This window comes from Chrysemys picta, chromosome 2 (genome assembly GCF_011386835.1).
Source record: "Chrysemys picta bellii isolate R12L10 chromosome 2, ASM1138683v2, whole genome shotgun sequence".
Lineage (NCBI taxonomy): Eukaryota > Metazoa > Chordata > Testudines > Emydidae > Chrysemys > Chrysemys picta.
In genome coordinates, this window is record NC_088792.1 from 195812617 (window position 1) to 195831687 (window position 19071).

General features: G+C 39.6%; 1 protein-coding gene across 2 annotated transcripts in view; it reads right to left on the bottom strand.

Annotated features, from left to right (window-relative positions):
• Window positions 1-19071, bottom strand: part of DOK6 (docking protein 6) — a 409224-nt gene that overhangs the window by 69626 nt on the left and 320527 nt on the right. For both annotated transcript variants that reach the window (XM_005281485.5, XM_005281486.5), the window contains exon 7: window positions 10782-10899. In XM_005281485.5, coding sequence (XP_005281542.1) covers window positions 10782-10899 — 118 coding nt within the window. The remainder of the gene's footprint in view (window positions 1-10781; window positions 10900-19071) is intronic.

Here is a 19071-nt window from a genome sequence, read left to right on the forward strand (position 1 = left end):
TTGAAGCCCTTGCTTGTGTACCACAGTGAAAACCCAAGAGAAATGAGGGGCTATGTTAAGTCTCATCACCCCATAATTTGGAAGTCAAACAGAAAGGCCTGGGTGACACACAATATTTTCTGTGAGTGGTTTGTAGACCATGCTGTCCCTGAATTTAAGGCTTATTGTCAGAAGGAAAATTTGGCCTTTAAGATTCTCCTTCTCCTGTATAACACAAGTGCCCACAAACTGGACTACAAAGACCTCTGCTCGAACGTTAAGGTTCTATTTTTGCCACCCAACACCATATCGTTGTTGCAGTCTATGGACCAGGGCGTAATGGCCACATTCAGGGCTTATTACCTAGGGAGGACGTTCTCCATGATGATTAAGGAGGAAGCAGGTGAAGGAAAGGCCAGTGTAAAGGAGTTTTGGAAGACCTACATCATCTTGAACGGTGTGGAAAACATTGACGCATCATGGGAAGAGGTCACTTCGCAATGTAGGAACGGCGTTTGGCACGGTGCATGGCCAGATGCTGTCCACAGCTTCATGGGATTTGATGCTGTACCTGCTCTTGAGCAAGAAATTGTCAAGTTGTGAAGGATGTCGGCTTCAAGGAGGTGGAGGAGGATGTACAGGAGTTGTTGGAATCTCACACTGAGCAAAGGACAAATGAGGAACCGATTGATCTGGATCAACAATGGATAACCAAAGAAAGAAAGGACGATGATGACAATGATGTAGGGCAGGAAGCTAGGAGTCTGATGACAAAGAATCTCTCCCATTTTTTTGGGCTGCTGGATGAGATGACGGAAATCATACAGAGTGATGATCCTTTTTGTGAACGCTCTGCCAAAGTGTCCAGGGCTCTCAGTGACACAGTGGCTTGCTACAGGGAGATCTATTATTCAAAGATTCATGCAGGAGAGCAGACATCGATAAAATCCTTTTTTAAGACTTCTGCAACCGAAAAGCCAGCCCAAGAAAATCTAGCTGCCACCCCTACCTAAGTTTAGTGTAATTGACACTTTTATACTCTATTACTGTACTGTATTTACTATATTACAATGTTCTAAGGTTTTGAATGGTGGTAGTAGGGTTCTACATTAATTTTATTCAATGTTTACTGTATAACCTATCATTGTAAAAAGGTACGCTGTTTAGGTACACTGTTAAGGTGAAAAGAGCATCATCATAGGCAGATGTGGTGAAGTTATGAATGCATCCCCTGCCTTATTCCATTATTTCTATAAAAATTCCCCGGTATACATTGTTTTGTTATGCATCACCCTTTTTAAGACTGCAACCCCAATGTATACAGGGAACCCCTCTGTACCTCAACCATTGATTTCAGTGGAAATATTCCCATTGACTTCAAATGGGTCCAGGATTTTATCCCTGCTGTTTTGGTTTTATTTTGACATGCACTCATCACGTAAGCAGTTACTAGGCTTAGATTTGGCCATACTTACTCATACTGGGTAGCATCTTACTCTGTAAGGAGTCTCACTGAATTCAAACGTGGAAGAATCTAGCCCTTGGCAAACAAGTTTAGATGACTTTCATTTTGGTTTTAAAATAAGTCTGAATCAGAAATACTCTTTTGGGCATTTATAATAAAGCTGAATCGAAATTTTCATTGGTGCCTCCTTTTATTTAATGTAACTATAAAAAAGAAGTTGCTTTTCTTCTCAAAATGAAAACATGCAGGGTTTTCCTGCGTAATGCTCATGCGGTGAGCATTTACTTATGCAAGAAGTCTCCCTGAAGTCAATGGGGACTATTTGTGTGAGTACATGTTCGTTAACATGAGTGATGGTTGTACTAACAAGTCCTGAATAAGAACCAGAACCTTAGATCTAGTCATAAGAGGGGACCCGAAGTTGGTATGTGAGCCTTAATTAGGGTTTTCTTGGATTAAGGCCAGCCTTTAATTAGATTTTCTTTAGCTCATTTCCTAAGGGTTTTCAATGATAGCAAAACAGAGTGGAGAGAACGAATAAAAAGCTAATACAAGTTTCTGTATCAAAATTTTATTTTGGCCTTAATTAAAAATAGCCAAATCAATTGCAAACCAAATTTGCAACATCCATTTAATTAAAAAAAAGAGAGAGAGAAAATTGACTTCAGAGCAAGAATTATAATACTAAATTTCAGCTCAGTGCAAAATTTCAGTCAATCTGTTATCTTAAACTATATGTTTAAACAGGATATATGACAATTTTTAAATGAAAAACATCTGTGCTGTCAGTTATGTTCTGCTATTAAAAAAAGTTCAGAACCTGTTGCTCATCTTGAATTATAGTGACTTTGCAAAACAGGTGTAAGCAATGCCAGAATAATAGCAAAGAACACATTTTGAGCAGGGACACTTTTTGCTATTACACCTATATGAAGCATTTTACTTATTTTCATCCAGGTATTAACCAGTTAGCTTGCCCTTTGCTTTTGAGGCAACTGGATCAAATGCTCTGTGTGGCTGGAAAACACATTTGGTGAAAATGCACAATACTCAGAACCAGAGAAAATATACGGTCTTGGAAAATATGATTTCTGTTGATAAAATCTCCAACTCCCTCAGAAGAAGATTTGAATTCTTGTTCAGGTCACTCGCAATCTGAATTGGACCTAAAGTGTACTCTACTGTTGAGACGTCCAATTGTCACCTCTAAAACTAATATTTAATGTATTAGTAAAAAACAGATGGAGAAAACCCCCAGGCTTACCATTAATTAGCGTAACACCTGAAGGTGGGAGAAAACATTTTTGTGTCCAATAGTTAGAAAAGCAAATGAAGTGAGAAAAATACAAATTAATTCCTAGAAGACTTCTTTTGGCTATTAATTTATGTTGCTTAAAATTACTTTGTTTCCCTCCTCACAGAAAATAAATGCCAAATGTGAGACTTGTTCTTTACCGAACTATTATTGATCACACTGCATCCTAGATTAAGCAAATTCAGGATAGTCATTTGATAAAAAAATCAACTGTTTACCTGCATAGAGAAGGGCTGCAATATGATAACAGCCTTTAAACCTGTTAGCATCAATGGCCGCACCTTGTGCTACTGTTAATAGTAGAATGTCTGCTGAGAAATCCTGGCTAACATTAATGTTAGCAAACTGTGACAGTCTGGAGTTCAGCCCTGCTGATAAGGGGTTCAGCACAGGGCCGCCCGGGGGGAGAGGGGGGGGCAAGTGGGGCAATTTGCCCCAGGCCCCAGGCCCCAGGCCCCGCAGGAGCACCCATGAGAGTTTTTCGGGGCCCCTGGAGCAGGGTCCTTCACTCGCTCCGGGGGCCCCGGAAAACTCTCGCAGGGCCCAGGCCCCTGGAGCTTCTTCCACTCCGGGTCTTCAGCAGCAGGGGGCCCTTCCGCTCTGGGACCCACCGCCGAAGTGCCCCGAAGACCCGCATATTGTTAGCTTTCATATGATACCTCACAAGACATATTTTGTACAAATATTATTGCAGAAGTGTGTAGGGCGTGAAAATAGGGATGTTTAGGGTCATACATACATACATACACTAATGCTAACCTTCCTGACACCACCTCAAGGCTCCTTGTTTATCCACTTCACCAGCCATGACAGGGGATTGGATAGACGTGATGGTAATCAGCACAAATTAAAAAATAAATAAATCCAAAAACATTCATAGACTTTAAGGTTAGAAGGGACCATTATGATCATCTAGCCCATTTACAGAGCTGAATCCTATCAGCTGGTTCTATTTGCACATATTTTAAAATAATTTATCTTGAGTAATTTACCTTGTAGACCAATAATAAATAAACTGAATGTAATGAACAAGACAAACAAAGAGCACCCTGCAGTAAGCCCATTTATTTATTATATTCACATTTTTAAAGCACCAAACATCACAGCATCTAGGCACCAAATATCAACTTAGACACTGAAGTAGCATTTTCTTAAACTACAGTTCCATCTTGTCATCCCTCGGATTAAAAGAGGCCATTGGAGGTTAGTGAGAAGGCATGGGCTATACAGTGTCTCCACCTCATCAGTACCGGCCCAAACAAGCAATTGCATTACTTGGTGTATGGGTGAAGTTGGTACATGGATTAGGGCTAAATGGCTGAGATTCCAAACCAGATAAGATTGATGTGAAGTTGGTTGCTTGGAGGAAGCAAGCAGAAGAGATGTCAGGGATAATATTTGCACCTCAATGGGCTACATGGATTCACAACTGGGCAGATTAGTTAGACCTTCTAGTTTCCTCCTGAATACTAGGTAGTATCAATAGCCAACTGGTAGATCAGCATTCTCCCCATCCCAACTACAAAGGCTGCAAGTTGGACATATTTACTTCCATGAGTAAAGCGGTCAAAACCGGCCATTCTGCTGTGCTATCAGCTCTTGCTTTTATTGAGCCTTACATTTTCTATAGAAATGAATAGCATTCCCTATTTGTGAAAAAGTATAAGTGAATCTGAGTCTCACTACTGTACAAATTCCAAATCAGCATGTGATAGGAAAGAGTTAAGTGGTTTTTGTTTGTTTTGCTGTTTGCTTTAATTGTGTTATGTTAAAATGTTTGTAAACATGAAATTTTATGTCTAGATTTTAATGGAAGGTCTGATCCGGATTATTAACATGCTAACTTTAGAAACAGCCACTATAATTTGTAAGGCAACAGAAATTGGGGTTTTTTATTTATATCTGTGCATCATAATACAGACCTGCTCCTCCTGCGTGTAAGTTGACCGTAAGGCCCTAAGGCTAACATTCTTATAACATTCTTACAAGTTAGCTAGATTGAGGACCTTGGCATTTATATTTTACAAGCTGGTCTGGTTTCAAGAATTCTTTGAAACAAAATTATGAAGGAAAGGAAGTTTCCATTTGAGCTGGTGCAAAGGGAATGGAAATTAGAGAGTCAAAACTTAGAATTTCTATTTTGTGGGAAATTTCAACAATTTTAAAATGTTTTTCTGTTCCAAACAGAGGGGTCAATGTTACATACTAACCCTCATCTATTCATCTTACTACAGATAGGCAAGTTCTAAAATATGTCTATCATGTTTTAGTGGAAGAATACATAAATCTACAATTTTTCCTAAAGCAGAATTTCTGCAGTTTTAAAGATACAGTTACTGGTATACCATATTTTAAAATATTTTCTCCTGTGAAACCAGTTATGCATATTATTATTATGATATTCCATATACCTAGACTTACTTCCCACTTTTTTGTTACAGTGATCCTATATTAGCAAATCAGCTGTTTCAGAAACAGAAGATATCGCACAATGTTTCATATATTTGTCTCACTGTCATAAATACAAGGCAAACACCAGATCATTGTCCTGTCAAAAATAACTAATAATGTAAAAGATTTCCCCCCAAAACGTAACTGAACATAACAAGAAGAGCTGTAATATCTGAATGCATATACATTTGATTTCTATTTATTACTATACGAATATAACAAAATATCTACAATATGGTGAAGGTCATCCAAGCAATACATCATTAAGATCTTTTTCACAATCAACGCCACAATACCTTTTGATTAGCACAATGAGGTAATTGTCAAGATGGTCAGGTAAACAGACAAAAAACACACAAAAAGATACTGGCTGTTAAACACCCTTCTGTTATCGGTCACAACTAATTTTGTTTTGTTTTTCACGTGAAGAATGCTGTAAATATAAAATGCCCTCCTTTGCTACCTCTGTGTAGGAACCTCTATATTTGCATGTGGTTGCAGGACATCTATGAGATCTTTGTTGTCTATAAACTTTTAGCCATATTTTATAAACCAGGAATGAATCTCTAATGCAAAACTCAGAAGTTGCATCAACTGCCTAATTAGAAAGTTATTCTGCTTTATTTGCCCTTCTTCGATAAGGCAGGAAAAGAAAAAAAATGTTTTATCCTGTTAAAGATGCTTACATTATGGGTTGAATTCAGGACTTACAAACACACGCGTTAGTGTACAGATGTTTTCTCTTCTGCAATCTTTGCAGAAGCTTCCCACCTGCTGGGTTTAATTTATATGATGATTTAAAAAACAAAACAAAACAAAAACAGCCCAGGTCTTTCATCAATGCACTACACTGCACCAGTTTTCCTGAAAAAGTGTAAAATATTTTCTCAGGCAAGATATTTCAGTCGCACTACAATTTCTAACCTCTAGCTCTGGCTGTAAATTGGTAGTGCACATGCATATATCTCATTAAGCCAGGCAAAATTGTTAAACCCTGGTCAAATTACACAAAGAGATAGCTAGCATGTAGATTTTTGTTTTATTTTTTAGTTCGAATGAAAACATTCACGGGATAAAAGGGAAGGTGCTCTCATGGATTGGTAACTGGTTAAAAGATAGGAAACAAAGGGTAGGTGTAAATGGTCAGTTTTCAAAATGGAGAGAGGTAAATAGTGGCATCCTCCAGGGGTCTGTTCTGGGACCAGTCCTATTTAACATATTCATAAATGATCTGGAAAAAGGGTAAACAGTGAGTTGGTAAAATTTTCATATGATACAAAATTACTAAAGATAGTTAGTTAAGACCCAGGCAGACTGCGAAGAGTTACAAAGGGATCTCTCAAAACTGGGTGACTGGGCAACAAAATGGCAGATGAAATTTAATGTTGATAAATGCAAAGTAATGCACAATGGAAAGCATAATCCCAACTATACATATAAAATGATGGGGTCTAAATTAGCTGTTATCACTCAAGAAAGAGATCTTGGAGTCATTGTGGATAGTTCTCTGAAAACATCCACTCAATGTGCAGCAACAGTCAAAAAAGTGAACAGAATGCTGTGAATAATTAAGAAAGGGATAGATAATCAGGGCCGTCTCTAACTTTTCTGCTGCCCCAAGCAGCAAAAAAAAGCGCCACCCCGTCGTAACACCTCCTCTCCCCCAGCGCCGCCCCGCCCCGCCGAACCCCCCCCCCCCCACTGAGTGTTGCGCCACCAAACCCCCCCGCCGAGCGCTGCGCCGCCGAACAGCCCCTGTCCCCCGCCACGCTGCTGAACACCCCCACGCCGAGCGCCGTGCTGCTGAACCTCCCCGCGCGGAGCACCACCGAACACCCCCCGCTGAGTGCCGCGCTGCCGAACACCCCTGCCCGCCGTGGAGCGCCGCACTGCCGAAGCCCCAACCCCGCGTGGAGCGCCACCGAAACCCCTGCGGAGCAGCCCCCCGCCCCCGCGCGGAGTGCCGCCGAAACCCCCGCAGAGCGCTGCGCTGCCCCCCGCCACCCCAAGATTGGCCGCCCCTTACCAGGTGCCACCCCAAGCACATGCTTGGTTGGCTGGTGCCTGGAGCTGGCCCTGTAGATAATAGGACAGAAAATATCATGTTGCTTCTATATAAATCCATGGTACGCCCACATCTTAAATACTGTGTGCAGCTGTGGTCGCCCCATCTCAAAAAAGATATATTGGAATTGGAAAAGGTTCAGAAAAGGGCAACAAAAATGATTAGGGGTATGGAACGGCTTCCGTATTAGGAGAGATTAATAAGACTTGGATTTTTCAGCTTGGAAAAGAGATGGCTAAGGGGAGATATGATTGAGGTCTATAAAATCATGACTGGTGTAGAGAAAGTAGATAAGGAAGTGTTGTTTACTACTTCTCATAACACAAGAACTAGGGGTCACCAAGTGAAATTAATAGGCAGCAGGTTTAAAACAAATAAAAGGAACATTTCTTCACACAACGCACAGTCAATCTGTGGAACTCCTTGCCAGAGGATGTTGTGAAGGCTGAGACCATTACAGGTTTTAAAAAATAACTAGATAAATTCATGGAGGATAGGTCCATCTATGGTTATTAGCCAGGATGGGCAGGAATGGTGTCCCTAGCCTCTGTTTGCCAGAAGCTGGGAATGAGCAACAAGAGATGGATCACTTGATGATTACCTGTTCTGTTCATTTCCTTTCAGGCACCTGGCACTGGCCACTGTCGGAAGACAGGATACTGGGCTAGATGGACCTTTGACTGTCCCAGTAGGGTGATTCTTATGTTCTTATGTTCATTATTCTTATTTATGTATTAAATTTTAAAATGCATAAAGAGCCTGTACCATGGAAGGTGCAAATCACCTGCATCTCCAGTTATCTTAAAGGGAAGTTACTCATCATAAGCGTTACTCACCATCATTAATAATTTTTGTTATTGTAGCACTTGGAAGTCCCAAACAAAATCAAGGCCCAACTGTTCTAGATGTTGTTCAAACACATAATAAGAGATTGTAGGCTCTTTGAGGAGGATCTATCTAAATACACAAGACAAAAGGCATGAGAAGAACCCGAAGCACAAAGAGATTAATAGACTTGCTCCAGGACTCACACAGTAGGTCATTGGCATAGCTGCAATAGAACTCAGGTCTCTGCAGTCCTATACACTAAATACACTGCCTTTCTCATCATGTCTCAGAATCAGGCCCCTATTTAGTCAAGCCAAGGGCAGACCATTTATCTCTAGATATAAGCACATTCACCAAAAATCTCTGATATTCTAAGGGTTTTTATTTTAGACTTGAAACTTATTCATCAGTTTTATGCAGATTTAATACGACACCCTCAAGCTAGCTTCCAGAATAAATAGAAACATAAGAATGGCCATACTGGGTCAGATCAATGGTCCATCTAGCTCAGTATCTTGTCTTCTGACAGTGGCCCATGCCAGAGGCTTCAGAGGGAATGAACAGAACAGGGCAATTATGGGGTGATCCCTCCCCGGTCATCCACTCCCAGCTTCTGGCAGTCAAAGGTTTAGGGATAGCCAGAGTATGGGGTAGCATCCCTGACCATCTTGGCTAATAGCCATGGATGTACCTAACCTCTATGAACTCATCTAATTCTTTTTTTGAACCCAGTTATGCTTTTGGCATCCACAACAAGTTCCACAGGTTGACTGCATTGTGAGAAGAAGTACTTGGTTATGTTTATTTTAAACAATGGTCTCAAGTTGCAGTGGGTGAGGTCTAGGTTGGATATTAGGAAAAACTATTTCACTAGGAGGGTGGTGAAACATTGGAATGGGTTACCTAGGGAGATGGTGGAATCTCATTCCTGAGAGGTTTTTAATGGCTTGACAAAGCCTTGACTGGGATGATTTAGTGCGGTTGGTCCTGCTTTGAGCAGGGGGTTGGACTAGATGACCTCCTGAAGTCTTTGCCAACCCTAATCTTCTATGATTCTAAACCTAATGCATATTAATTTCATTGGGTGATTCTTGGTTCTTGTGTTATGTGAAGGAGGAAATAACACTTCATTATTCACTTTCTCCACACCATGATTTTACAGACCTCTATCATATCCCTCCTCAATCATCTCTTTTCTAAGCTGAACAGACCCAGTCTTTTTAACTCTCCTTGTATGAAAGTTGTTCTATACCTCTAATCATTTTTATTGCCCTTCACTGTACTTTTTCCCAGTTCTAATATATCTTTTCTGAGATGGGGTGACCAGAACTGCACACAGTATTCAAGGTGTGAGCATACCATGGGTTTACATAGTCGTATTATTATGCTATTTTCCATCTTCTTATCTATTAGTGGTTCCTAACATTCTGTTAGCATTTTGACTGCCAGTGCACACTGAGCAGATGTTTTCAGAGAACTATCCATGATGACTCCAAGATCTCTTCCTTGAGTGGTAACAACTAATTTAGAACCCATCATTTTGTATATATAATTGGGCTTATGTTTTCCAATGTGAATTACTTTGCATTTATCAACATTGAACTTCATCTGCCACTTTGTTGTAAAATCACCCAGTTTTGTGAAATCCCTTTGTAACTCTTTTCAATCAGCCTTGGACTTAACTATATTGAGTAATTTTGTATTATCTGCAAACTTTGCCACCTCCCTGTTTGCCCCTTTTCCCAGATCATTTATGAATATGTTGAACAGCACTGGTTCCAGTACAGATCTCTAGGGGGATCCTGATGTTTACCTCTGTCCATTCTGAAAACTGACCAATTATTCCTACCCTTTGCTTCCTATCTTTTAACCAGTTACTTATCCCATGACTGTCTACTTTGCTTAAGAGCCTTTGGTGAGGGACATTCTCAAAGGCTTTCTGAAGGTCCAAACATACTAGATCCACTGGATCACCCTCCACAGGTCTGTTGACATCCTCAAAGAATTTTGATAAATTGGTGAGGCTTTACAAAATCCGTGTTGACTCTTCCCCAACATATCATGCGCTTCTATGTATCTGATAATACTATTCTTTACTATAGTTTCTACCAGTTTGCCTGGTACTGAAGTTATGCTTACCAGCCTGCAATTGCCAGGATCATCTCTGGAGCTTTTTTTAAGTTAGGCATTACATTAGCCCTCCCTCCAGTCATCTGGAACACAGGTTCATTTAAGCGACCAGTTACATACCACAGTTAGTAGTTCTGCAATCTCATATTTGAGTTCCTTCAGAACTCTTGGGTGAATACCATTTGGTCCTCCTCACACTTTATCTTATTAGGAAAAGGAGATGCAAGAAAAACTTTCTGCAGAACACACTATAAAACAGATCCAGATGCCAGCCTCTGTTTAGGTACTTATAAGTCACATTGTACAGTGTTTTATTCAAATCCCAGTACCAAATTGACTGTTTTGTGCATGGTGATTCTGGAAGTAATTTTCACCATTAGTTTATGAAAAAATAACTAAAAAAATTGTATTGCAAATCTCAGGAGTTCCTCTAAAGTTGGTGACAGCTGATAAATTGAAATGAAGGGAAAACAACCAATGCAAATGAAAAGCAATTTGCATGAAAGAGAAACCAATGAACATGCCATTTTATTTTTAAAGCTACTTGCCTTGTAAACTGTAGATTTCTCCAACGCTGTTCTGTCGGGTGATGTGATGCCAGTATGCGCTGCGGGGAAGTGAGATTGACTTGGATAGTGTCATTGGTTCACTCAGACTGGTCTGGAGCTAAAGGACAAAGCAAACATAAGGGGCAAATCATCCACGAGCCCATTTGACGTACACATTTCAGTGCTTTAAAACTGGAAAAGAGCCATCATTAGAATGTATATTTTACTGAATAATCACAGTTTGTATGTTATGATTTACTTTCTATGAAGAGCATCAATGCTGGAAATGGGTTGCTGGTATTCAGGAAAAAAAAATCATGGGTATTCCTAAATAATGGGGGTTACTAGGTCATTTTTTTCCTGCTTCTGCCCCTACTTTCTTACAGCTGTTGTTTGTGTTGTCGTGCTTGTAAAGTTTTGGTCTACTGTCAGTTGTTGTGCTTAGTGTGCAGGTGGCTGGGTGGTATTGGTGGCCTGTGATATATAGGATGTCAGACGGTATGATCTGGTGGTCCCTTCTGGCCTTAAACTCTACAAATTCTATGTGTTTGTCATTTTCCTTCCTAAGTATTATACCTAATGCAAAATACCACTTTTGTGTTTATTGGCTGAGCTATGGTGTAAGTACCTTCTTCCGGAGGCAGTAGTTCAGGGAAAGACCTACAGTTGTTTTGTTAGTGAGTACCAATATACACTGCTGTGTAGTATTCATTTTGATTCCCAATCTCTCTATTTGCAACTACTTTAGCAATTCCTTTCTTGAGGACTGTAGTCAAAACTGGTCAAAACTGTAGCTAATCCTCCCTGACATCTAATTTATTTCCCTTGAAGATCATTCTAACTTAAAGCGTCCAGTCAAAAACTTGAGAACTTAAAGTTAATAAAAGATTACAAAGTCTTACCTGGAAATGAACATAGCAGTAAATGATCTGACATAAGAACATAAGAAAGGCCGTACCGGGTCAGACCAAAGGTCCATCTAGCCCAGTATCCTGTCTACCGACAGTGGCCAATGCCAGGTGCCCCAGAGGAAGTGAACCTAACAGGCAATGATCAAGTGATCTCTCTCCTGCCATCCATCTCCATCCTCTGACAGACAGAGGCTAGGGACACCATTCCTTAGCCGTCCTGGCTAATAGCCATTAATGGACTTAACCACCATGAATTTATCCAGTTCTCTTTTAAACTCTGTTATAGTCCTAGCCTTCACAACCTTCTCAGGTAAGGAGTTCCACAAGTTGACTGTGCGCTGCGTGAAGAAGAACTTCCTTTTATTTCTTTTAAACCTGCTGCCTATTAGTTACTCTTTGTTTGTACAGTGCCTAGCACAAGGAGGCCCGGTTCCTGACTAGGGCAGTAAGGCACTACTGTAGCATAAGTGATAAATAATAACAACAAAAGTCTTAAAAATGCAGCCTACTATGCAATAGGAAATTTGTTACCCACCCATATAGAAACAAAATTCTAGTCAGAAAGCAACATGCCAAATTCGTTATTGATTCATGTCAAGTGTTACCCAATTCCAATCAATGGAATTAGTTTTGAATCTGGCCCATTTTCCCAGAGATGCACCCAGGGATTTAACTAAAAGTGGCTTTCTAAAGACACACAGAGGTACGTAATGGACAAGTTGAGCCACGGATCAGATAAATGTTACACAAGTTCATTGAAACCTTAAGATAAAAAAATGCCACTAAAACAAAAAAGGCAAGATTGTACACAAAAGCACAGTTCTGAGAGCAACAGCAGGGCACCTTTTTCTCAGGATCTGTAATTTAATAAGTAAAACATCTTCTGATATTAAGCATTAGGTAGGAAGATGTGTCACCAGTATTCATATTAACATAGTATGAACTGAGCTAGATATCTTTTCAGATGGTTAATACCAAAAAGAGAATGCAATTCATATTTTATGGAAATATCACCCTCAGGGAAAGAGCACTTTAAAACACATCACCAGTTTTTCATTTAAGGCCTATACCTAAAATATAAACATGGATCTTTAATTGGTGACAGTAATGCCAATTAATAGCATTAATGAGTCCATAAAGCTAATCTCACTAATTGGCATGTTCTCATTAACCACAATCCTGACTTCCCCTTATCTTTTTATTTTAAACAGAACTTTCTGGTCTAATAGAAGAGTTAGTCAATGATAAAGTGGGATATTTTTAGACACTAATTTTTACACAATATTATTGCAATGTTAAAAAAAACAACAACTGGGAGAAGCTATTAACTGATAGATAAATGGTTACTTTAGAGAAACTTGCTATGTACCAGATTAGGAGTATCTGCAATGGAACAATTTTGAACTTGCTTGAGAATGAAAAAAAGCTATACCTGTATATATTATTTTTGTATTTATATATAATCATTCATATATGAATCTTCATAACACAATATAATGTTTAAGGAGGACCCAGGAGTCAAATTTATCAGGAGAGAAGGTACAGTACTGCTAATTAATGGTACAAACACACACCTCAGAATGAGATTGCTCAGGCTTCTGGAAGAGTCCAAACTGGCACGATAAGAGGCTTAACATAGTCACTCCAACACTAGTGAATTCATAACTATCTTTCATCATGTAACTCTCTTTCCACAGACTCTTCCAATCTTCCAGAACCATTTTGCTTTGAGTGTCATACAATACCATACAATCTGTCCTTTAAATTACATTATAAAAAATGAAAAAAATAAACAGTTTAACAGTCAATATTTTCAGTTAACTTATTATTGGCAAATCTCCTGTGCTTCTTATTCCCTTCATCTGTAATTGCTAAGTATGCCCATCTTGTGCAAAATAAAAAATAAAATACATTCTTGTGTTAGATTTCTGAATAGAACTGCATTCAGAACAAATAAACAAGGTAGAGTGACTTAATAATGTCAGGGGAAAAGCAATACAGTTACACACACACTGGGAAGTTAATATCAAAATATGCCCAAATTTTCTGTCTGGATAACTGGATGTGAAGAAAAGACAGAAATTAGGGCTTACAACAAAGGGACAGCAGCTTTATGTAGAAAGAGAGACAAATAACCTGCTTTTCTCTTCTCCTTCGTTCCTTCTTCCTCTAAGCATTGATCCCTTCAAATTCCTTAACTGATGTGATCAATCCCTATACCCCTACATTGTCATAGTTACACTAGAGCAATATTTTCACTAGTGCAATTTTTTTTATGTACCCCAGGTCTAAGTTTCCTTTAAGAATATTTTACCTGTCTAGTATCTCCTAAGCCCTATTTACTACCTACAGGTGTAAATCAACACTTTTGAATATGTACCCCCTCTAATGGGTTGCTGCAGGTGCCCTGTTTCCAGCAACAGTATAATGGACTTGATTCTCCTCTTGCTTTCAACAACGTAGCACCATGACTTTCCATCTTTGGCAGACAGGCAGAATCAGGTCTACTGTTTTCAGTGATGTTAAAGCCTACAAGGTCCAAAACGGCAGAAACAGTATAAATGCATTTAAAGCATTTGCTCTGAGAAATAAACTAGCCTTAATATTAAACAACTAGTTATATGCTCCTATTAAAGGAAGATATGACCAGTAACAGAAGCAATGGAATAATCACAACAGTATTTTGTTTCCATTTAATAGCCCTAAAAGTGAAGAATATCATGAATGATTTTGCTATAAAGATTTTTCAGATTCACTGAGATGTTGAGGACAGCAAGTACATAGTCAAGACCTTCTTGCCACACGATCTGAGGAAAGAAATGCTTATTGTGATTAGAGGCTAGAGGCAAGAGAGTAGAAATGAGAAGCATAAATACATAAATCTAGATCAGAATGACCTATATTTCTTAGATTTAAAGCAAAAAAACATCACTGACACATTTGAAAGACTTTTCTTAAACTGGCATGGAGTAGTCCATTGGCCTTGTTTTCTCCAGATACTTGACACGTCCCTCGATCTTGGACCTCTGGGATTGTCCTTAATTCTTGGTTATCCATAATGAATAAAACTAAAGTAACATCAACTCCATCTACCAGTGACTTCTTTACAATTTCCAAGGGACTGTGATGGATGGAAATGGAAACTCTTTTCATTGTAAGCCATCTTCAAAAATGTTAATAGTGTATCTTTATGAAATAAGGCATAAGGGATAGATTTACCAATGATGCCCATGGGAAAGCTCTATTGACTTCAGTGATGTTACTCCCTCTGATGCCAGCATTGAATTTGGTGCTAAGAATGTAACCTGTTAAACATGTTATAACTCTGAGCTTTGATGTACAGCATGCGATTCTCTCATTTTCCTCTGACTTTTCTAAAAAAAAAAAAAAGTTAAAGCTTTGAAGGCACTAGAGAATAACGTCTTTTCTTTATTCAAGAGCATGTAAACATGAGCAGCAGCATTAAGCAGAGTATCCCATCGCTTCAGTTTTGGGGGTTGCTCCAAAGTTGGCCAACAAAAACAGTTTCTTGTGTGTTTCGGACATTGGTTCACAAAGAGTTGGACTGAGGCCACTGATTGATCTCACATTCTCACCAGACCTGCTCTGGTTAATCAAGTGTCACCAGAGACCAGTTCATAGAGGATTCAAGCACCCCCACCCCGCAAATACAAAAAAAAAAAAAACCCTTCACTGAACTGAAAAATCTAATTTTGTAAATATATATTAAAAGTAGCTAGTGATAGTCTTAGAGCACATTTCCACTCTTTTTTTTTTTTAACTGGAACAAGAAGTTTAGAGAGAACATTATCTCTTGACTCTAGCAAGAAGAAAAGAGTGATTCCAAAATGGATTAATACTGAGTGAACAGGACACCAAAGCATTACAACATTTGTCAAATTAATCTTACCAATGGAGATGTGTGAGGTCAAATAGCAATTTTAACTCAGATAGACAGAGGAGGTTTTCAACATGCCCAGCAGCAGAAACATAGTATATTCCCTTGTTAAAGCCTATATAGAGTTCCCTCTTTCTAGCCCAAAGGGTGCTTCTGTTCCATGAAGAATTTGGAGGGGAAGGAAGAGGTGGTAGAATTCTTTACTTGTACAATGTCTGTAACCTGGTGGTGGCAGCAAAGCCCAGATTAACTTCACTGGCATGCACAATATATTATAATAACAACAATAAAGTACTCCCAGATAAATGAGAGATCACTTCTAGCATAATCCCATTATAGCATGCTGTAAATACACTCTTCCAATTCACATACCAAAGGAATTTTAAGATGACACATAAAAATAGTGTAGTGCTACTATGGGGGTCAGAAAGACTATAAAACTGGACTGCCCTGAAACCAGAACAATTCATTCTAAACCAGGGCTTGTGATCACACAATATCTTTGAGGAAGCAGGAGATGAGTAATAAAATAGACCATAACATTTATCAACATGAATGTAAGCAATAGGCAAGATTATATTTAGATAATGAGCATTTCATTTTTTTTAAATGTTATAATTTTGTTAAGCAGAAACCCAAAGATAGTGGCTTCCCAGTGTACAGATTATATTCTCTCCTGATAAGGAAAACCACAGATTTTGGTTTATCAATTTGTAAAAAAAAATTCTTATTAAAGAAAAAATCTGAAGAAGTGCTGGGCAGCTCCCATGGTCATTAGGCAGAGGTATGCATGAGTGATCTGCCGGTGATCAGCATCAATCAAGGTTTACTGAGTATGAAGATATTTACATAGTTGCTAGTCTGAATTATCACTGTTTTATGCCTGTTGTTTCAGTCTTCCCAACCAGTGAAGCAAGCACACTGACAGTCCTCAGGCCACAGGGAAAAAGCAGTGGAAGTGGAAAAGGCTGCATGGATCTGTATCTGCTCCTCGCTGCACTGCAAATATGCTCTTGCAACTAAGGGCAACACAGCAGACAGCTCTTTGAAAGTTGTCAGGCTTCCACCATCCCTTCTCCTGCAGTGGCCTCTAATACAGTCAGCTAAGGAGTAGCTCATAAAGACAGCATTGGGCAACAGTAGGGTTGCCAACCCTCCAGGATTGTCCTGGAGTCTCCAGGAATTAAAGATTATGTAATGTGATGAAACCTCCAGGAATACATCCAACCAAAATTGGCAACCCTACCTGCACCCCAAACCCCGCATCCCCAGCCCCACCCCAGAGTGAGGGTGGGGGAGAGCGAGGGAGGGAGGGGGGCTGGAGTGTGTGGAGGGGCAGGGCCTCAGAGAAGGGGCGAAGCAGGGGCCTCAGGGCAGAGGTGTTCAGTTTTCTGCTATTAGAAATTTGGCAATCCTAGGCTACAGGCTCAGGCTCATAGGCCCAAACTTCTCTGCTTCTACAGCTCATGCTAGTAGTGAGATGAGATTAACAGAAGAGAAGAGGCGTACGATGACACCAACCAAACAGGTACTACATATTACTTAATACTACATAAAAGGAGAAATAAAAATGAGCAAAATAAAATTTGGCCTAATCTTGAATGTATTGCAGTAAATGGCCAAGCTTCAATTGATTATTTGAGGGAGAGGGACTGTGTACAAAATATTCACCCCTTTCCATGACCTATCTCCAGTATCAGTGACTTTCAAAATCCCTGCTTATATCTATTCAAGTATAATCTCTTTATCAATTACAGGAAAATATCCTGCTTTGTAATGCCAGGATGGATGCCTGTTATTCTCTGGCTGCGGACAATATTGTGTATAAATAATAAAGTACTAATGAATAATCAGCTAGAAAGTGAATCAATAACTGGGGATTGACTATTAATTTTATCTCCTTGGCTATACTATAAATAAAGGATTAGGGCATCTCACTCCCTCTCTGGCAGGATATTTAACTAGCAGTTTTCCAGTCAGAGATGCCCAGAATAGAACACATCAATAACTGAAACATGAGGGACTAATGTAACAGTTTGTACAGAATATGAGGATTATTCTTATGTTAATAAAGTATATATATATATTCACTCATATTTCAACATCTCTTCTCACACTCAGTTTTTCTTTCTTTGCTCCAGTTGAAATCATGCTAATCATTGCAATGACAGAAGATTGTACCCTTACATTGCCATGACAGAAGATTGTGCCCTTACATTTTACTGAGGCTTGAACCACTGTAAAATATGCTTTGAACATTTTGCAGTAGTCACAACATACTTACTAAAAACACAAATACTGAATACTTGGCTCCACTGTGGGCAGGGCCCAGGGTATTACAGTTCTTGATAGTAAAGAAGCTTTCCAAGGAATTAAGCCAGCCTGCTAGAAAGTCAGCTCCCATAGCTACCGACAGAATAAACAAATGCAAAATGTACCCTGCTGTGAAACAATATAAAAATCACTGATATGTGGAAGTAACTGATACAGTAAACACATTTCTATGACAGAGAATTTACTAGCTGGAGAGCACTAATCAGTGCACAGACAGTATTAACAGCTATTGGCTTCTGTTAAGGTGGAGATTAAAAATTATTGACCTAAGAGATACATATTGTGAGGGAGACTGTCCTCTCTGCCTCCATGAGCAGAGGGGAACCCTAATCTAATGGATATGGCTGTTGGATGGGAGGGGGAAATGTCAGCTCTGTGGCACTGTCTCACTACTACTGGGACCCTGCAGATGCCTTGCTGATGAAGCTCTGCTGAAGTGTAATCATGCAGGATTTTGGGGTAGGGCTGAGTGGAAAAGGCAAACCGTTTTTTTAAGCAGCAGCATCCTGTGCAGAGTCTAAGGGTTTCACAAGTGGAAATCTTGTAGGAGATAATGATGTTTGAAGGCAATAGCCCCTTCCATGGATGTTACTGAACAAAGATTAAGGTACCATGGCTATTTCAAATGGGGAGGTGGGAAAGGGCAGAGCAGTTTGAAGGCAGTTTGAAGCAGTTTGTCTCTGCAGGTCAAGGGATTCCCTTCCATACAAAAGCTCCAGATCCACAGGGTCTGGAGACTGCAGCCACAGCTTATGGGATAGGAGGATTGCTATATGGAAAAATGCATTCTGAAGGCTGAGGGCTGAGAACAATTCCCTTGGTTCAGTGATGAAATTATTGCTGCAAGTATCACCGTTTTGATTTTTTGTGTCTTCACTAAATTGTTGAGTAGTCTTAAATCTAGGATGGGTCTCACAACCACTCCTTTTTTTTTGGAACCAGGAAATACCCGGAATAATCCCTCCTCCCTCTGTGCTGCATGGAAACTGGTTCTATAGCATCCAAGAGTAGAAGAGTGTCTATTTACTGTGGAACAGGTCCCTGAAGACAGATTGGGAATGGGGGTTGGCAGGCAGAAGAGAAGCGAATGAGATGGAGTACCTTGTGGAGATTATCTGCAAATCCCACTTGTCCATAGTGATGGACT